The sequence below is a fragment of the Amphiprion ocellaris genome, chromosome 10 (assembly GCF_022539595.1).
Source record: "Amphiprion ocellaris isolate individual 3 ecotype Okinawa chromosome 10, ASM2253959v1, whole genome shotgun sequence".
Classification (NCBI taxonomy): Eukaryota; Metazoa; Chordata; class Actinopteri; family Pomacentridae; genus Amphiprion; species Amphiprion ocellaris.
The window spans coordinates 5,211,270-5,229,819 of NC_072775.1; the positions used below are offsets into that span (position 1 = coordinate 5,211,270).

At 39.2% G+C, this 18,550-nt stretch overlaps 1 protein-coding gene across 6 annotated transcripts in view; it reads left to right on the plus strand.

The window, feature by feature from the left end:
- The window catches only part of astn1 (astrotactin 1), a 435,709-nt gene that overhangs the window by 76,183 nt on the left and 340,976 nt on the right, over nucleotides 1-18,550 (plus strand). For all 6 annotated transcript variants that reach the window (XM_023261620.3, XM_023261621.3, XM_023261622.3 and 3 more), the window contains exon 2: nucleotides 7,760-7,941. In XM_023261620.3, the coding sequence (XP_023117388.1) occupies nucleotides 7,760-7,941 (182 nt within the window). The remainder of the gene's footprint in view (nucleotides 1-7,759; nucleotides 7,942-18,550) is intronic.

The window sequence follows — 18,550 nt, forward strand, 5'->3', positions numbered from 1 at the left end:
ACTCTCCCAAAAATTGTTTTCACACACGTCCCTTAAACTGCATCAAACAGACTGCTTTACTGTAATTTCTACGCTTCCGTCATGTTGCATAAATCTCGCCACGGTAGAGTATTAAATTGTAGTTCTTGAATACCGTGAGAATTTTCTAATTATATCAGTTATGCTTGAATGAGCTGTGGACTTTGAGATTCATGACTTGGAAGACGGATATTTTACTGAATTTAATGCGGTACAGTCGACCTGCTAATAAGATAAACGTAGAAAAGCTGCAAGAGCCATGACACACACTCTGTCAATCACTCAGGGAATGTCCAAAAGCTGTGTTGCAATACGCTGTAGTGGTGCTATCCATTTATTTATTCTTGGATTAAAGGTTGGGCTTTTAAAGTGCTGAGGACAGGCGCTACTTCAACTGAATTCTAAAGGAACTCCTTTAAGCTAAATAGTTCAGGGAATCTGCATTCAGAGGAGGTAAACTAATAACGCGGCGTAATCAGATTATTTTGATTCACTTTAATGCTGGTAGGTGGCCACTTTCCCTTTTCCTTCTCTCCTTCTCCACCACTCCCCTCATCTCCTCTGCAGTTTTCTCTCAACCTTCCTCCCCTTTCTTATTTTTTTCCTTTCTTTTCTTTTCCTTTCTTTCTTTTTCCTTTTGTTCTCCCGTTGCTTCCCTGCTGGGTGGCACTGTATACGGTACGGTGCAGAACGGCGGCGGTCTCATTAATCCAGCTCTCATGGCAAACTAGTCTCCGGGGAGAGAGCGCACACTTTTTAAAAAGTGCCCTGTCACACTCTGGCACGTGATTTGCATTTAGGTTAAACCAGTCAGGACTCTTAAATCTTATTTATGGGCAAAGGGAAGTCCCTCTTCACTGCGGCATGAGGGCATCAGTTATTGTCAGGCCAAACCTTGTTATGCTCTCACAGTTACACACACACACACACACACACACACACACACACACACACACACACACACACACACACACACACACACACACATACACTGCTGTGTCACAGTAAAAGCATTAAGTGTTTCGGTTTGTAAACACATTATAATCTATATTAGGGTTATGGCTATTATCCAGCATGCAAGCGCTTCCTCGTCCAGTAATAAGCGTAATGGACTGTCTGACAAAAGACGGCGTACGCTCTCAGCACAAGGTGAAGCGCTGTATTGTAATCTTATGCATGTACAGGTTGTGCACAAAATATTAATGGTGTCTGGGCTTGCCATGAATAGTTTAAGCCAGGTAAGTGCTTCCATAGATGGCGCACAGGGTAGGAGTTTTCATTTACATATGGAAGCTTTTAGTCCGCTACTTAAAGAAGGCATGAGAGATTAAACGATAACGAGTTTAAAGCTCCATGAGCAGCTCTTGGAAGGCACACTTGCTTTGAACTAAATGCTAATTGTTGCATGCTAGAAAACGTATATTGACAATGCTAACATACAGTGTTTGATGCATTAGGTTGAGCATTTGTTTCTTAGTGCAACTTCGTGCGAAACACTATAGTACAATTCAAGGCTGATTGAAATGTCATTAGTTTTCCCAGGTATTCGCTTACAAATCAACATGTCTGACAACAAACGACAGCAGCAGCTTTGAAAAGTAAATTATCTTGAAAATCTGGCAAAATTGCAACATTTATTACATTACATTTATTATTATTATTAATCAGAATCACTTTAGGGGGTCTTTGATTTATGTTGGAGTTCCGTTCCTACGGTGTGACGTAAATCGATTTTCGTCGTAAGTCGGAACTCTGGTGAAAATGCAACCAAAGCCATTATGTGCATCACGATATCGATCAGTTTACAGTATTTGTACAACTACAGTAATGAAAACAGTCATTCGCTCACACTGAAACACAACTCCGTAGGAAAATGCTGGCGAAAATGTAAACTTTAAGTTTGACTTACGCTTGGGAGCCATAATGAGGTTAGCAAATGTAGCATAATCCAATGTGGCAGCAAATTTAAACAAAACCGTCTAGCGCAGCGTGAGTACTGTACATACAGTATTCATCCACTCCGCTCGTCAACTAGTTCCACTGAACCAGTTCTGACGTAACGCTGAAACGCTGTACGTTAAACCGAGGACCGGCCCGTAATCAGTTCCAACGTAATGGCGAACCCAGGACTTCGTAAACCGAGGACCTTCTGTATTCTACAAAAAATAAAATAGATAAATTGGGCAGAATTTAAACAGTTTTCACCAGATAATGTAAAACAAATTTAAAAAAGGTCTGTGTTCCATGGCGCATCCAAAAAGCCATGAGTGACTCAACTCCAACCAGGAGTCACATGAAAAAGAATAAAGAGAATATTCAAATGAACTGGACTGAACTGCAGGCTATGCTTACACAGAGCAGACAGGAGAACAGACAACATGAAAACAAATTAAAATATTCATAGTAAAACACCTTAAGTATGTAGAGTCACAATTTCTGATATTGATGACACCTGTGGGCACTTGGAAAAATATTGTACATGATGATTGCAGGTGTTTTTCTGTTTCTTGGAAAGAAAATAATCACAAGAAGTTCAACTTTATTTTTTTTTCTCGTTTTGTGACATTTGACAATGTCAAACTTCATTTTTAGGCACAAGAGCATTTTAGAGTTTTCCCTACTTCTTGTCCTACTGTTTCCATAGAGGTGTGATAGAAAACTTAGTCCTGAAATGACAATGAGCCTATAGTGAGTAAAAATAAGACAGAACCAAATAAATGCCCAGAAGTTGTTTGGGGTTCAGAGAGTTAATGGTGATGCCTGATGAATGTCAGGGCAACACGTACATTAATTATTTCATCGTAAGGTGACCATTAGTGCACTATTTTTGTCAGGCTATTCCACTCTTGACCAATAAAGTCATCCTTGTAGTTGGGACAGATGACAAGTCAGGGGGTCACCAAAGTCAACACCGGGGATTGCAACATCTAGTCCTTTTAAAGAAAATATTGGCACTCAAAATCACAAGAGTACCTGCATCATCATGCCATTAACACATTTTACTTCAGTCCATCCAATAGCTGTAAGCATTTGGAGTTTAGTCTTGCCATAGGCATCCCTAAAGCCAGACCACACCTTTGAATGATTGGGCAAAACACTTGTCTTCTCTTCTGTTTGCCTTAAAGTCAGTAACTAGTACTACTTATTATTACCAGAAAGTGCATTTAGATGAATTCTATGATAGATTTTCTTCTTTTTTTTTGGCCTTGAATGTATATCGGACAGATTTTTTTAGTTTTTTTCTGTCCTTGTAGATGGTGCCTCTGGAACTAAATGTTTAAATACTCAAGGAATACTCTTCATTACAGTAGAGGCACTTTCTGGATGCAGATTAGGAAAATGTGCTTAAAATCGATATCCTGACAAGCTCCAAGAACACTGGTTTTTTATTTCCCACAGTGCAATAAAGTTTTTACTGTGTGAGACTTCCCCTTCCTGGTTAACACTCCTGCCATGCTCCCAATTTGTAATCTTAATGTTAATTATGTTATCTGAAAGGCTAAGCAGAGATAACCTCGATGACCTCATCTAGGTAATTTTTTTTCCCAGACTTGAAAAAACTGCTCCAGAGCCACAGAAAACATTCTAGTTATAGAATTTTTTTCTTTTTCTATGTCTTTAGCACCCCCAATGACTAGTTGATGTTAATGTGCAAAACTGATTCCTTTAACTAAGTATGCATCCACAAACAAATAACCCTTAGTTCTCAGTGATTTGCACCATTATGTTATATGTTGTTGTGCGGATAGAAGTGGCTGGCAAGCCTTATTTGGCTCATACTGCCATCACGATAATGCTACTGCCAATGTCACCACTTACTGACCTATTGATTGCTTTGATTGTAGTCTTATTGACGCAAGTTTATTATTGTTCACGCATTATACTTTGCATTTGTAGGGAGACATTTAAATTCACAGCTGTATTTCATTTCCTGTTTTGTATTGTGGTTAACTCTTCTTGCACACACTCCTGTGTGGGTGAAGGGCATGTTTTTCTCTATATATACAGACTGTCTGAACTCAGAAGAGAGAGTTTTTTGTTTAGTGTGACCATTCTTGGGTTCACAGATTGATGTGAAGAACCATAGCCTGGGCAGATTCTGCTTAATTTTGTATTCCACTTTTATTCCTCTACAAAACACTGTATTGATCCAGTCCAAGTGAGGAGCTGAAAAGACATAATACCTCTGTCTTATTTCGAGTCCTCACACTAAATAACCTGCCCTCCTTCCTCTGGTCTCCATCGCACCAGTAAGAGCCCTGAGACCCTCACTAAGGGGTACTCAGAGAGGTCTAATTTAAAGCCACACCTCAGACTGCACACAAAAGAGTAACTGTAGAGATAAGATAATCCTCAAAGCCGTGAATCAAACACGACCTACACCGTGCTTATTAATGCAAGTGCCTTAACTGCAGTCACTCAGTTCTGGGCTTTTTCTTTTGATCAGACCTAATCCTCATTATTATTTACGGACCGTGATTTTTTTTTTTAGCTTTTTTTCCAACCATCGCTGCTCTGCCACACGAAGAAACCAGCACATCATACAGACTTTGATCAATTATAAACTATTCTCTAATGGACTGTGTCCCTTCAGTGCACCATCCTTCCCACCACTCCTCCCTGCTCTGCATTGTGCTGCTCTGTTAAGTTCGTTGTAGCATCTATGTAAAACGAGCTTTAAATTATTTCTTAGCTTGTGTGCCAGTAGAGCTAGCATAATATATTTGGATAATATATTTATGTACTGCACTGGGTTATGCTAGCAATTAGTGTAATAGTCTATTTCTTTGGCTGCGGTTTCCAAAGTAATCCATAAGCAGTATAAGGATGCACGCTGTGTATCATATTTTAAATGGTGACATTAAAGATGCCTCAAAGAGAGCATTCCTCATTGAAATTTTAAACAGGAAAGAAGCCCCAACCAGCCATAATGAAAGCTATAAACCAGTGTTTATAGAATACACATACACTGGAAAGAAACATTAAATACTAAAATAAATGCCACTAGCTGTTCATGATTTACAACTGACATGTTTTTAGCTTTCAGACGATGCATTTTGTAAGTAGTCCAATGGGTTTCAAACAGTTTATTCACATTAAAATCACAAGATATACTGAAAATAATTTGAAACCAAACTGTTCACGATATCTTCTTATTTCTTTTGCCTGCAGTCTGGCAGAACTGTAAAGTGGCATTTCCCTTCATTTTCTACGTTGATTAGAAGAGAAATAAAACCCTAAATTTCATGTTCACAGCTGACTATCTCTTTGAACAGATGCTTTGGAATGAGTCTGAAGCAGGGGGTTAGACAGTCTAATTTTAGTGCATTAAATCAGAGAGAAAAATACAAAGCTGTCCACTCACTCTTCACAATGTACGAGGAAGAAATAATTATTCTGATAAATGCGGTGCTCTATGATCCAGTACATTTTGTAGTAGGGGAAGAAGAGGTGAAATGCACGAGCACATATCCCCAGCGTCCAGACAGGAAACCTGGTGGGTGAATGTCTGAATGTGGTGTGTATGTGCTACATGTATGATTCATCTTTTCACATCACAAACTGTATATTTCAAATCATATGAACATATAAGTTTTATGTTTTAGAAGGACGCTAAACAGGATATTTCTGAGAGTCGGAACATGTAGCCGTTTAAATAAGCTCCCGCAGTCAATCAGTATAAAGCAAATGATCCTTGTTCCGTGTCAAACAGGCTCAACTTAGTCGCTGAATGAATGAAAGAAAATAGGAGAAATACTTGCTGTTGCCCACATTGAAAAACTGTTTTGTCAATTAGATTTAGGGACTAAGAAAATATGGTGCAAGTTAAAACTGCTAATCCACAGACAGCATGGCCTTAGACAAAAGAGTTCACCATATACACATACACAAGTTCAGAACCCTGTAAGGAATGAGTTCAGAAATCTTGGAGACATCTAGGTTGAAAAGTTGCATATGATTACTCTACTACGGTGATAGATGAGGGACCACTGTATATGGTATATATGCAGACCTTCATCAAATCATTGCTTTAGCTGGTGTTATTGTACCTCAGACATACAGTACACTTTGTTCAACTCCAGCAGTTATCTTCCCCCTTAGTATAGTAGCAGAGTTCGATATAGGATTAAGTTTGGAGTCCCAGTTGCACTCTCCATGATCTCTGAGTCGATTTGCGTCTTCCAGTACTTCTCATATCATACAAGCCCGGCGCATCTTTGCTACTCTTCACACTTACGTAACAGAAAATCACCCATAAAGCTCTGTTATGCATTTATGATGTTTTCCATTTCTGCACTCTCTGTATGTTTTGGCGCACACTAATATTTCAAACAGCTAGGAGTGGAATGTATTATCTAGGGAACTGAAATATGACACGAAGCACAGTGTTTCTCATGCTCTGCTGCTTCCATAAAATCACTGTTTGCTCATCTTTAGTGCTTGAATTTTATCTGTATTTGTTTTTTTTGTGTGTTTATTTTTTGGTGTCTAGAAACGTTAGCACTTGAGGGAGTGGTTTCAGGCATAGGCAGGGAGGCCAAACACCCTAAGAATCAGAGAAGTGAAATGGATGCTTGTGTTTTTTTCATCTTTTTACATTCACTGATCAGCCACAACAATAAAACTAGTGAAGGGTGAAGTGTAGTGTAGTGTTTAACATTGAGCATCTCATTTCATTGCAATGTTCTGCCAGGAAACCTTGACCTCCGGCACTGATGACTTTAACATGCACGACCCATAGCAACAGCACTCCCAGATGGTGGCAGCAGCAGCCTCCCCCACCAGGAAACAATACCCCCTGCCACACAGCAAAATCTGCTCCTAATCAGCTCGAAGAACATGACCAAGAGCCCAAAGTGTTGACTTGACTGAGAATTTATGAGAGCCTAACCCAAAGAGGCCACACCTAACAACCCACAGGGTCTAAAGCAACTGTTTTACCATCAAGAAGAAGACAAACAAGATTTTTGGCCGGCAGTTTTCATGTTTTCTTCTTGATCACTGTCGATGAAAACACAGTTTGAATGAATTATTTACAGTAATGGGAAATGTCAGTGTCAAAACTGTCGATGGACCTCTCAGGTTGTGAATGCCCTGGAAGAAAATATGCTCATTGGGTTCTACCTGTCTGGGTGGATAATACCAATTAAATCTGTTGAGCCTACAAACTGGAAGCAATAGTCCACAGCTATGGAAGGGCCTTTGTCAGGCTGTACTAAGTGATAGTGACATTTACATTCAGTAAATGCTGACTGTAACATCAAAGTGAATTCTGCTCTGTTATATTTAGTTTTTGTGTTTTGTAATGGTCTGTTCAACCAATATATTTGTCCCCGAGATCTCATTTCATTGATTTAGTGAACATAGTGCTTTATTTTTGAGAAGATTTTTGTTGATCTCCTTGAAGGACCCAGTTGTTTTGATAGTCAATTGTTGTCATTTATTTAATTTTTTATTTATATATTTTTAGCAAGTTTGGTATGAATAAAACCCCCCTTTTTTGATACTTAAACCTGTGCTTATTCGTCCTTTTGCTGCTGAGCTCTTAAGAATGCATCATGTTTAACAACCTATTTAGTGAATCTCCACTCAAAACATAAGGTGTCCCCTTTTTCTGTTAAATAGCTCAGATTTTAGTGGATCTCTTCTGAGGAATTGGCAATGTTTGCTAAAAATTCTGTCCTGCAACAACAGAAAGCTTATCATTTAGTCGTCTTTGTTTGTCTTTTGTGTTTGGCAGAGATCTCTGGGAACTCGGAGGACATCCCTCTGGTACGCTGGCGGCAGCAGTGGCTGGAGAATGGCACTCTGCTCTTCCACATCCACCACCAGGACGGCAGCCTGAACCTGCCAGAGCCGACCGAAGACCCAGCCAACGATTCTACGAAAGAGGAGCTCCGCATCCTGCACATCTCTGTGATGGTAAAACTTTCTGTTCTGGGCCTGTGTGTTCACAAAGGAGCTAAAATGGAAACTGTTATGATGTTTAATAGTGCAGTTTCCTTTCTTTGACACACAGTCAAAACAACTTTTTAATTGGCCAAAATCTTTCTTCTGCAGAATGAAAATGGTAAACGGAGGAAATGGCTTTATTTTTCCTTTTCATTAGGATTCATCAGATATGTAAAATTCTTTTAGTGGGGTTGAGTTATTTACTCTGAAGCTGAAACATTCTTAGAGACATCGTCTTTGACATGAAAAAATGTGTTTGGATTCCAAACAAAACAGCTGACTGCACAGATTTTTCTATGATTTTTTTTTCTTTTTAGTAAAAGGTTTAGGGAGTAGATAAATCCTGCAGATGCATGTCATGTCACAGTGGCTGAGTTAGAGGCAAAAAGTGTTTCATTTACAAAGCATCTCTGTGTTAGAACGACTCTTCTGTGTCCCAATATACATGCTATCTCAGTCTGAACTTATAAAAATATCTCTGCCGCTGTCGCTCGGCTGCCAGATATAATTATATTGAACACATATTGAGTGCATGGCATCCACTCTCGGCTGCTGTTCTGCTGCCACAGGGCACAGACATTAGACACAAACTACGGCTGCATTGCAACTGTAAAGACATGGAGGGAGTCAGAGTGGACTCAAACAGTGGGTTTTTGAGTGATAAAAATGTAAAAATAGACACTTCCACTCTTTTATTTGAATGCATGCATTCTACAAACTACAGCAACAAGACATACATTTATAAAGTTGTTGTTTCAGTTGCAGAATGTAGATTTTTGCATGCCTGCACTGTATCAAACCTTATCTGCTATGTCGGCAGAGTAGGAAATGAAGCCTTAGATCTTGCAGCTTCCTCCTCTTGCCCGAGGAAATGTATATTTATTAGATCTTAGATATGCCACACCTACTCCCAGTGCCCTTTTCCAGCCCAAAGACATTACAACCATGCTTTGATGGATGATATGTATTTTCAGACATTGAAAGCACATTATGGCTGCATACACAAATGATTAGTCAGCTTGGGAAGACATTTGCCAGCAGCTACGTCTGTCGAACGGAGGCAGCGAGCCGCGCTTCAACCCACGATGAATGTCAATGACCTTCAGCCCTTGATATAATGACAAATAACTGACCTTGACTGTCCTCAGCATGTTTTGCATGCGTTAGCAAACATCGAGTCGATGGACCGAGCGCACAGGCTTGAGTGGTGACAACACTTTTATGTGGAAACGAGACAGCCGAGGCTGCAAGTTCTGCTTCTTCCCGCTTGCATTTTCCACTAATCTCACATTTTTACTCCCTGCTCGATCTGCATTTCACATCTCATCAACCTCAGGTCCGTGTCTTTGTGCTCCCTGCTCTACTAATTTCTCATCCTGAAAGTGCTGCCACCGGGGTGTTTTCACGAAGGTGTGGGTAGAGAAGGATTAACATGCAGATATGAGCAGACCGTGACAACAGATGGAGGCGGTGTTGCCACTACGCTGCCCAGGCCCCACTGCAGCTTGCCACCCGGCTGGAGGCCCCGACCTATAAATCCAAAGCCGTGTCACTTGTTCAGCTCCTTGCGGATACAGAAAAGGTCCTGTGAAGGCTGCTTTATGGGCTTTTTAGCTTGAGCACACACCTGTAACTGGACCTTTCCACTGTATGTCACAGGGGGCTGCAGAACAGCTGCAGTCAGCACAGAAAGATACAGCAGCGAGATCCGAGTTCGAATGTCTCAGTTACATTAGTTCTCAGCAAAATCTTAAGAATACCTTTTGGTATATAGTTATGCATTAAGCGGCAGCAAAAAAAACATTATCACACATGGATCGCTTTGGATTTGTTCAACTTAAATGCTATTTGCTTGCTCGTGGTTTCTATCAGCAATATTAGCATTTTACTTACCAAAGTAATTGCTGAAATTGGGCAACATTAATGCAAGTTGTCCTTGTATCTTACTTGTCAGAGTGTGGGATTAATGCACAATTAATTGTCACTCAATGAAGTAAAAAGAAAAATCCATCTTAGAGCTGAGGCACTTAATCAGAAATCGTCATCCATCTGTGCTGAACTTATATATTTTTATCATGCGAGTATGTGTGTGCATGGCTGTGGCTCAGGTGATAAAGCAGGCTGACCCTTATTGAATGGTTGCTGGTTCAAGCCCCTCAGGTGTCCTTGTACAAGACACTGAACCCACACTTGCTACAAAAGACATGGAAGCACCTTGAATGGAGGCTAAGCCATCGAGTGAATGAAAAATTATAAAATGCGTTGAGTGCTTACTATTTCTATTTCTCACATTTATGCAAAATTGTACTTCTGAAATGTTATGCTGGCCTATGTACTCTGAGTCATTTCATGTCATGCTATGATTTGTTGGTTTCTAGACAAGGGTGGTGGTTGCAGTCACACTGGTATTGAAGTGGTTTGTTCATTGTTCCTTGGACATATATCTCAGCATGAGTCTGGACACCACATTTCTCTTATTTACTGCTGACTTCTTTTTTCTCAGACAGACCATAATTGGATCTCCTTTTAGGCAATCAAACGCAATTGTAAACAAACCACAGTCTGGCCAGATAATCTAAACATTTAATTTCAGAATGTCAGGAATAACCCATCATTGCACAGAAACAGAATGTAAATGTGCAGCTATGGCAAGTACTATATTGAATCAAGACAAAAATTTTGTCTTCAAAGCCTTATAAACTCAAATTTGACACCCAGACCAGACACAAAGCTCAAAGCTATATTCTTGCCTAATTTACTCCATTCCTGACTGTTAGTTTGCCATTGAAATGCTAGAGGGACCTATTATCTACACTCCAAAGTTTTGTGCAACGAAGTGGCTACCAGTAATAACAATGAATACTTTGTTAGGAGTTTTTGTGTTCAGATCGGACAGCAGAACTCTCACTGCCAGATATCAACAGTGAACTTGAGTATAGTCCTCCATAGAAATGATGGTTAAACATAATTATTTCACATAAATCTATCTTCAAGATGTACTGCACGTACTAATGGAACGACAACTAAATATTCTCAGTTGTTTGTTCCATGAAAATCCACAAATAGTGCAGGAATTCCCATTACAGATTGCCTGTGGTAACATATATATATATATATATATATATGTCTTGTTTTGTCTGACCATATGTCCAGTACCCAAATGTATAAAGTTGGCAATGATATAGAACTGAAACAAACAGCAAAGCTAGAAGCTAGAAAAAGAATAGGACATTTTTGCTTGAATAATTACTTAAACAATTAGTTATTGAAGTGACTGTTGGTTATTTTGCCATTCAATACCTAATCAATGAAGTGACCTATTGTCTCAGCTCTAGACATGTATGTCGATAGACTAATACAAGTATGCTGAATGTCACCAGTCTAGTGTTTAAGGGAAATCATTTCTTTGCTTAATATCTGTCTCAAGGGCTGTGTTTTACACTGCTACAGTCTTTTTTTTTTTTTTTAAACAAGCGCACAATATGGGCTTTAACTGGTCCCAGGTCTCCATGACCAAGCCAGGTCAGCTTAGTGAGGAACATCTAATCTGCCACAGTTCACTGCCTGGCCGCCGTGCCCACCATGAGACTGTTTACGCCTAATGGATGAGTTGGGACTCCAGAATGTTTCGACTTGAAGACAAGCCAAACTTGTTATGGGCCTGATCCTAAAGGGGAATCAGGTTCAATGGACTGCACCAAAACTTGAGATCTGTCGCCAGAAAAGCACTGCAACCAGGCTGCAATCTTACCTGAGCATTTGTGTTATTTTTTTAAAAATACAAAATTAAATGAACAGAATTGAAGAAGTATAATTTCCATTGGTTTAGTCGAGTTATTTCTGAAGAGCTGTGTTCTAAAGTTGGAGATTTCCTCATGCAGGGTTCAAAGCTTCTCCCCATGCATTCACATGCAGCAAGGTGACTGTGGTGTCCTCCACTGGCTGTAGCTGGTCATTCATAATAGATGACTAACCTTGTGTATGTCTGTACCAACACCAGGTGAGACACTGGCAGTTCAAAGACACGTCCTCAACTTCAGCTTGAACCCTACAGGCACAGACAGTTACAAAGTAAATCCCAACACTCTTGCCGAATGCGGACAAATAAAAGCACTATATATTTAAAACGGCATCATATTTTCAATGGAGCATGACTGGTTTATCTGTTGAGACTCTTAAGCTCTAGTGTGTCATTTCTATACACATTTCTGCCTTTTTAATTTCCAACTTTTAATCAGCTGCTGTTTTGCCACAGGGCCTCGATGGATCAATCCAATCATCGCATATAGTACGGAGGCATCCAAAACAAACTGAGTCAATTACATTATATGAAAACCTAATGTATTCAAGCTTACGCATTAGATTTGATGTCTTTCCCCGTGTGAATCTCTTCTAGCTCTATGGTCTTTCCTCAGAGGCCGTAAAACAACTTTGTAATTTGGGCAAGCATCATAGTAAAAACCCAAACAAAAAAATTACAAATCCAATGAGAAAAAGTGAAAGCTGCAATTTTTTGGGGGGGAAGAGTTAGTCGATAACAATGTTTCAGCATACTGTAATTCAAATGGTCTGAGTGGAAACTAATCTTTTTGTGCCTCCTCTTAGCTCTATTAGCAGGCTTTAGAATATCTAGCTAATCACTTTGGATAATGACAGGTCTTTTCAGAGATGGGGTGTTCCCTCACATGTTGGAAAGCCAGATTCAATGACAGAAAGTCATTACTGGTTACTGCATCTAGCAATGTTACTAAATCTGGATTGTGTTCACATATAAAGCATGTTTTTATACTCCTGCTCGTTTGTTGGGTTGGTTACGTGTAATGTCACAGCTCTGTTAAAATACAGAAAGTTGAGGCTCACTGAAACTGAACGTTTGGCTTAAAGGTGCACACAGTTAGGATGATATGGCCAGATTTGGTTCATCACACTGTGCCGAAGCCCTTGAGGCACAAGTTTGCTGTGGCTCAGTACTGTGAAAAAAAAAAAAAAACTCTCACTGTGCCCACTCAACCCAAAAGGTGAGGAGCAGTCGAGTCTGTCAGAGCCGTATGGTGTCTGATGTTAACGTCGGCACATAGTGCCAGGCTGCACCTTTTGTTCTTGTCTGCTATGGGCTGGCTGAAATAGAAACCTCTACAGACACACCACAAGTTTAAAGGTTCATGTTTTAGCACAAGCACTTTTGTGGTTAGTTATGTCTCAAAAAAACAAAATCCATTTCTTAATTTTCAAAAAATACCAAATGTGATGACAACATAATGATGCATAGTGAGGATACAGAGGTCATGTTTTCAGCATTGTTCTTGGCATTTGTGAATTAGCCCTGACAACCCCCAACACATCACACTTAAGCAATGAAAATGATCTCATCTAATGTTAAGCAGCCTTTGGAAAATTGCATCATGTCCAGAATTTAGGCTCAGATAAAACACCTTAAATGTGAAATTCATGAGATTTGTTTTGTCTTCCCAGAAAGAGATGGTGTTTTGAAAGACTGCCATCTCACCGTAAATTTTCTATTGTGGAACTATAGCATTTAGTTAAAACCTCTCTCATTTGCCTAACAGCACAACAAAGATGGGACTTGTTGTCACCCCTGGACAAATCCAACTGAAGCTTTAATGGCAGATGGGGATAAATGAAAGTCAGAAGTCAGATAGGCTATAGGACAGGGGAAATAAACGTACCTTGAACATGACAGGAACCAAGAGGGTGACATGATTCCTCTGGGTGTTGCAAATCTGTGTATTGATCTGAATAGCAAATGTGTGTGTGTGTGTGTGTGTGTGTGTGTGTGTGTGTGTGTATATGTATGTATATGTGTATATATATGTGTGTGTGTGTATGTATTGAGAAAACAATCTTTCTCTGTTTTATATCATGTGTCACTGCAAACCACTGTTATTTTTCCTGAGAGTTTCGGTTTGAGATCCTTCATTTCTCTCATTAGTGTCCAACCATCACTGCAGTGGCACTTTATGTTGTACCACAATTCATTCCATAGTCTCGTGATTACATCTGTTTTTAAAAGAACTTTTAGTAGTTGATATTAAAGGAGAACACAAAATACTCACATACAAACAAACATTACCTGACAGTTTATAGGAAGGAATGATCTTTGTGGCACAGCTCAGCTTGTAGGATATTGACATTCATGAGGTGACCCTCCTAAAACCTGCGTTGATAACATTGATCGTATAAACCTTAAATCAATGTGGCCCTGACCACTTGTAAAGCAGTAGCCTCGCTTGAATCCCATCCTCCAGAGCTGCTCTCTGAGCATCACAGCATGGCGTGGTTTTGAAAAGCCTGCCTGAGCGAGACAAACCAATCCATAGCTTCCCTATGGGCAGTGAAGAAGGTACACAGCCCAAAAGCCTGGCCTGTTTGTAGCGCTGCTGAATCTCTGATGCAGACAACAGAGCACCACGGGTTGGTTTTACAACAAAAACAAAGCCACAAAGTGAAATTCACCATTTCAGTTAAAAAAGACAGGCTTTCTTACATTAAAGCCACACTAGTTTATATATCTGTAGTAACAATGGATAGAAAGCGTGCGTGCTATGGGAAAGTTGCTTGTACTAGAAGTTTCACTTTGACCAAGGCTTCATTAGTGGTTGATGAAAAGTGTCACCAACTTCAAGAGTTGTTGTTTTTTGCAAGTGGACTTAGAATTGGGTCTGACTTTTGTGGCCATTTTTCTGTCACTTCTTTTAATGTCAGTGGCTAAGCTAATTAAATAGACAGAGAGATGATAACTTTCCCTGCAAAAGTGTGCTTTTTTCACTGTTCTCATTATAGTTTATAATAGGGTGCAACACAAGACCAGTCTAAATCACTGCACACGTGATCTGTGCAGGTTTGAAAGTTATAGTGACGAATCCACACACTTTTCATTAAAACCTACAGTTTCTGTCTATGATATCAGTTTTACCCTTTTATTACTCTCATTACCCTTGGTTGTAAAGGGATAGTTCAGTGTGTTTTAAGTGGGGCTGTATGAGGTACCTATCAATCATCAGTCTATCACATACAGTAGAGTAGTTGGGAGGAGCAGAAAGAAGAACTTGCGCTCAAGCCAAGTGATGTACTACTGTGAACTTCAGCAGTCAGCATCGAAATCTATGTTTACCACCTAAAAAGGCCCTCTTAAAAATATAGCTCTGTGGAAATGCATCATATGTTTAGAATATTTGCACTAATTTACCTTTCCGATGGGGAACTGAGGCTTTTATATTGCTTTATGCTCTCTTCAAAGCCAACAGAGTCTAGTAACTTACCTTGTGGAATATGGAAGTTGCTGGTGTACCGCTGTTCGTCTTTGGTATTTTTACAGTTTAGTTTGGATCTGCACTAATATCTAAAACACCAAAGTCATGCAATAACACAAACAGTCTAATTGATCATGGAAGTATACTATTTTATCCACAGCAAAATGACTGTTTATGTCAGTGGAAGCTGGTGGCTTTGAAGAAAGTAATATAATTGTTTTAGTTCCCCATTGGAAACAGCTTTGTAAACAGTAAGGCAAGGAGCTGGAAATATTCTAAATATATTGTATGCTAAAGCTTAGATAAATTCTTTTAGCTGGCTAATATATATATATATATATATATATATATATATATATATATATATATATATATATATATATATATATATATATCCCATTCACAGCTGTTCTTTGTGTTACTTCTTTGGAGGTACCCTTGGTGTCCAAACTGGGGCTACCATCTTCTGTTGGTAATGCATGAATTATTGATGAATACCTCATACAGCCCCACTTCAAACACTCCAAACTATTCATCTAAGAAGTTGTTTCCATCAGAAAATAACTCTGACATCAGCAGACAGACAAAGCTACCAACTAGCTGTACATAGTGGAACATCTAGCCGCTGAAGAAATAATATTCCCAGCAGTGAACGGACACCCAAACAGAGCCAAAATGGGAATCACAGTCAAACACAAATCCAAATGTATGCTAATATCTCTCCTTGCTTGTTTCATCTGTAAATGTGTTTGCTGCTAACATGTTCGCCCTAACAACTTTAATGTCGTTTGAAGCTCCCAAGTGGCCAATTAATATAACTTTAAACTTGATGATTTAACTGTAAATGTGAGCATTCTCAGCTTGGATGCTCCTCTTTACTTTTCTTCCACTGATCAAGCATCGAAGCTTTCATGTAAGCTGAGTCGTCCTCACAGCGCTCCCATCTTTCATTTCCATTCTATTTGCAGTAATAGAGCACAAATTACACAGAACCCAACTAGCAAGCCATTAAGCCCGTGATGGTACAGTATAATCTTTCTGCTCCTGTATCCTTAAGCTACATCTCAGTGAGCACACAGGAAAAGTCAGTCAGACTTCATATGGCATCAGTATCAAATCATTTCCTCTCTCTGTGGGGATTTCAGCCAGGGCCAGTGTCTTATAAAGCAGACAGCATGCTTTTAATAAATCGGACTTGCATAGAGCTGAAACGTTACATGCTGCTTGGCTGGTTTATTGTCCCCTTGCAAATGTAGGACACCACATCGGCTTTATACTAAAAGAAGATGAGCCGTGGACTTTTAGCCCCAATTTAATTTCCTATACAGACAAGCCTGACTGAGAGAGAGGACATGGAAAAAACACTACTGAGGTAGCTGTGTCAGTACCAATGTCGTCTATCAGTTTTTTTTTCTTCTTCAAGCTGCTGCCATGCCTCTCTCCTAATATTTTGCTTCATTGCCAGTCACACCACAGAAGAACAAGAGGGATATCTTTCTATTGCCACATTTGATTTAATCCTCAAACAAGGTTATGAAAGAGACACGCTGTGACCTTTTAAAATAATGCAAATGCATGTTTGCATCAGACCTCGATGCATATTTATTAGCGGTATAGTTGTAAACATTATACAAATTTAATTAACAGATTAAAAGCATCGACCTTGCTCATATTATTTTGCAGTTGCATTCTAGATAGTATAACTGGCATGTCAACGTCCTGTATAGTTGATCTATAAAACAAAATATGAGCTGCAGTTTCTTCAATGTTGGGATTTACATATTTTAAAAAAAAACTTGGAGCTGATAAAAGTGTCTAAATGTACGTGGAAAAAAGTTCCCTCCAACTGAGAGAAAATATTCTGTATTTAAACTGTGACTACGTGCTGCATTTGGATGACATTCTATTCCCAGGGACAAGACATTCTGTCTTATCTCAGCTCGGTAATCATCTTACTTCCCCACACTAATAGTAATTGAATATCATAAGGTTTTATGCAGAACACATAAGCTATTATTTTCCTTGCGTTCTACCGTACACTTCTAATTTTCAGAGTATTTGTAGAATATTTGTGAAAACTGCTAGCACTCATTCACTGCCACCAAATGAATTAGTCACACATGAGCAAGTGCAAAAATTAGTTTTGGATTTTTGCAGATGGAACTTTGGGAATGATAGTCCCTTGAACATTTTTTGCCAAGAGACATTCAGAATATGAATACATATACATCAGAAACCCCGCTAAATGTGGAGTTTAGCGTGTCAAGATGCTGTGCATTCAGCAAGATTAAAGGAATGTTTAATGTCAGAGAAAATATAAAGCCAATGTTTTTTGAGAAACTGGAAAAAATGTAGAAAAACAGGAAGATATTTTCTAAATCACATGTGAATGCCATAGTGTGCCAGTCGTGATGGCTTATAATATAAATTGGGAGAAAACGATGCTATTTCACATAACAACTAATGATTATATTGCTTTTCTAGCTGCTCTTTGGTGCTCTGTCTTTCCCTTTAAAATGGCTTTAAGGTCCTCTATTGGATTCAAGCGCAGCAACATACTTGGTCAGGTCATACTGTGAACTTTTTCAGCCTTAAGAAACTTTTGCCTGATATTGACAGTATGATTCTAAGTGTCATCATGGTGGAATATTTCTTTTCTTTCTAGCATCTGCAGACTGGGAGTCTAGTATTTTGGTATATCCACAGATATTCATGGTGCCATCTGTAAATGTCATCTCCCGAACACCTTTTTTCACTAGCATGACCCCATATTGTCATGCTTTTTTTAAGAAAAAAAAATCATCTAGCAGTATTTCACCAAAGAGCAAACAAATACTGTTTCTTTGATGCTGTCCACAGAGGGTGATGTTATGCACTGTTCTTCTCGGTGTCTGGGCATCAGTGACACTCAGATTTTCACTGATACCCACTATGCCAAATTTGAAGCACGTGCCAGTGTTTTTCAGAGCTAGATGAATGCAAATGAGATTAATTCAGGAGAATCACCACTGCAGCTCTGATTAGCGGTACTATGGCTTATTCTATTCCTCGTTTCCTGCTGCAACCGTGTTTTTTTTAGTTTGTCATCGATCATCTTCTATCTTTTTTCATCTCTGTGAAGTTTCACAGTTGTTTTTTTTTTTCAGTTTCACAATGCAGACATGCAAATTAACATAGCCCATAGATCAAAAGATAAAGTTCTGGGTTTCGCAGGTCATTTATAACCATGTTTATGCAGTTAGGATATATAGAAATCACAGGTGTATCATTGTCAGTAATTACAAGTGTATTAGCTTTTGTTAATGCAC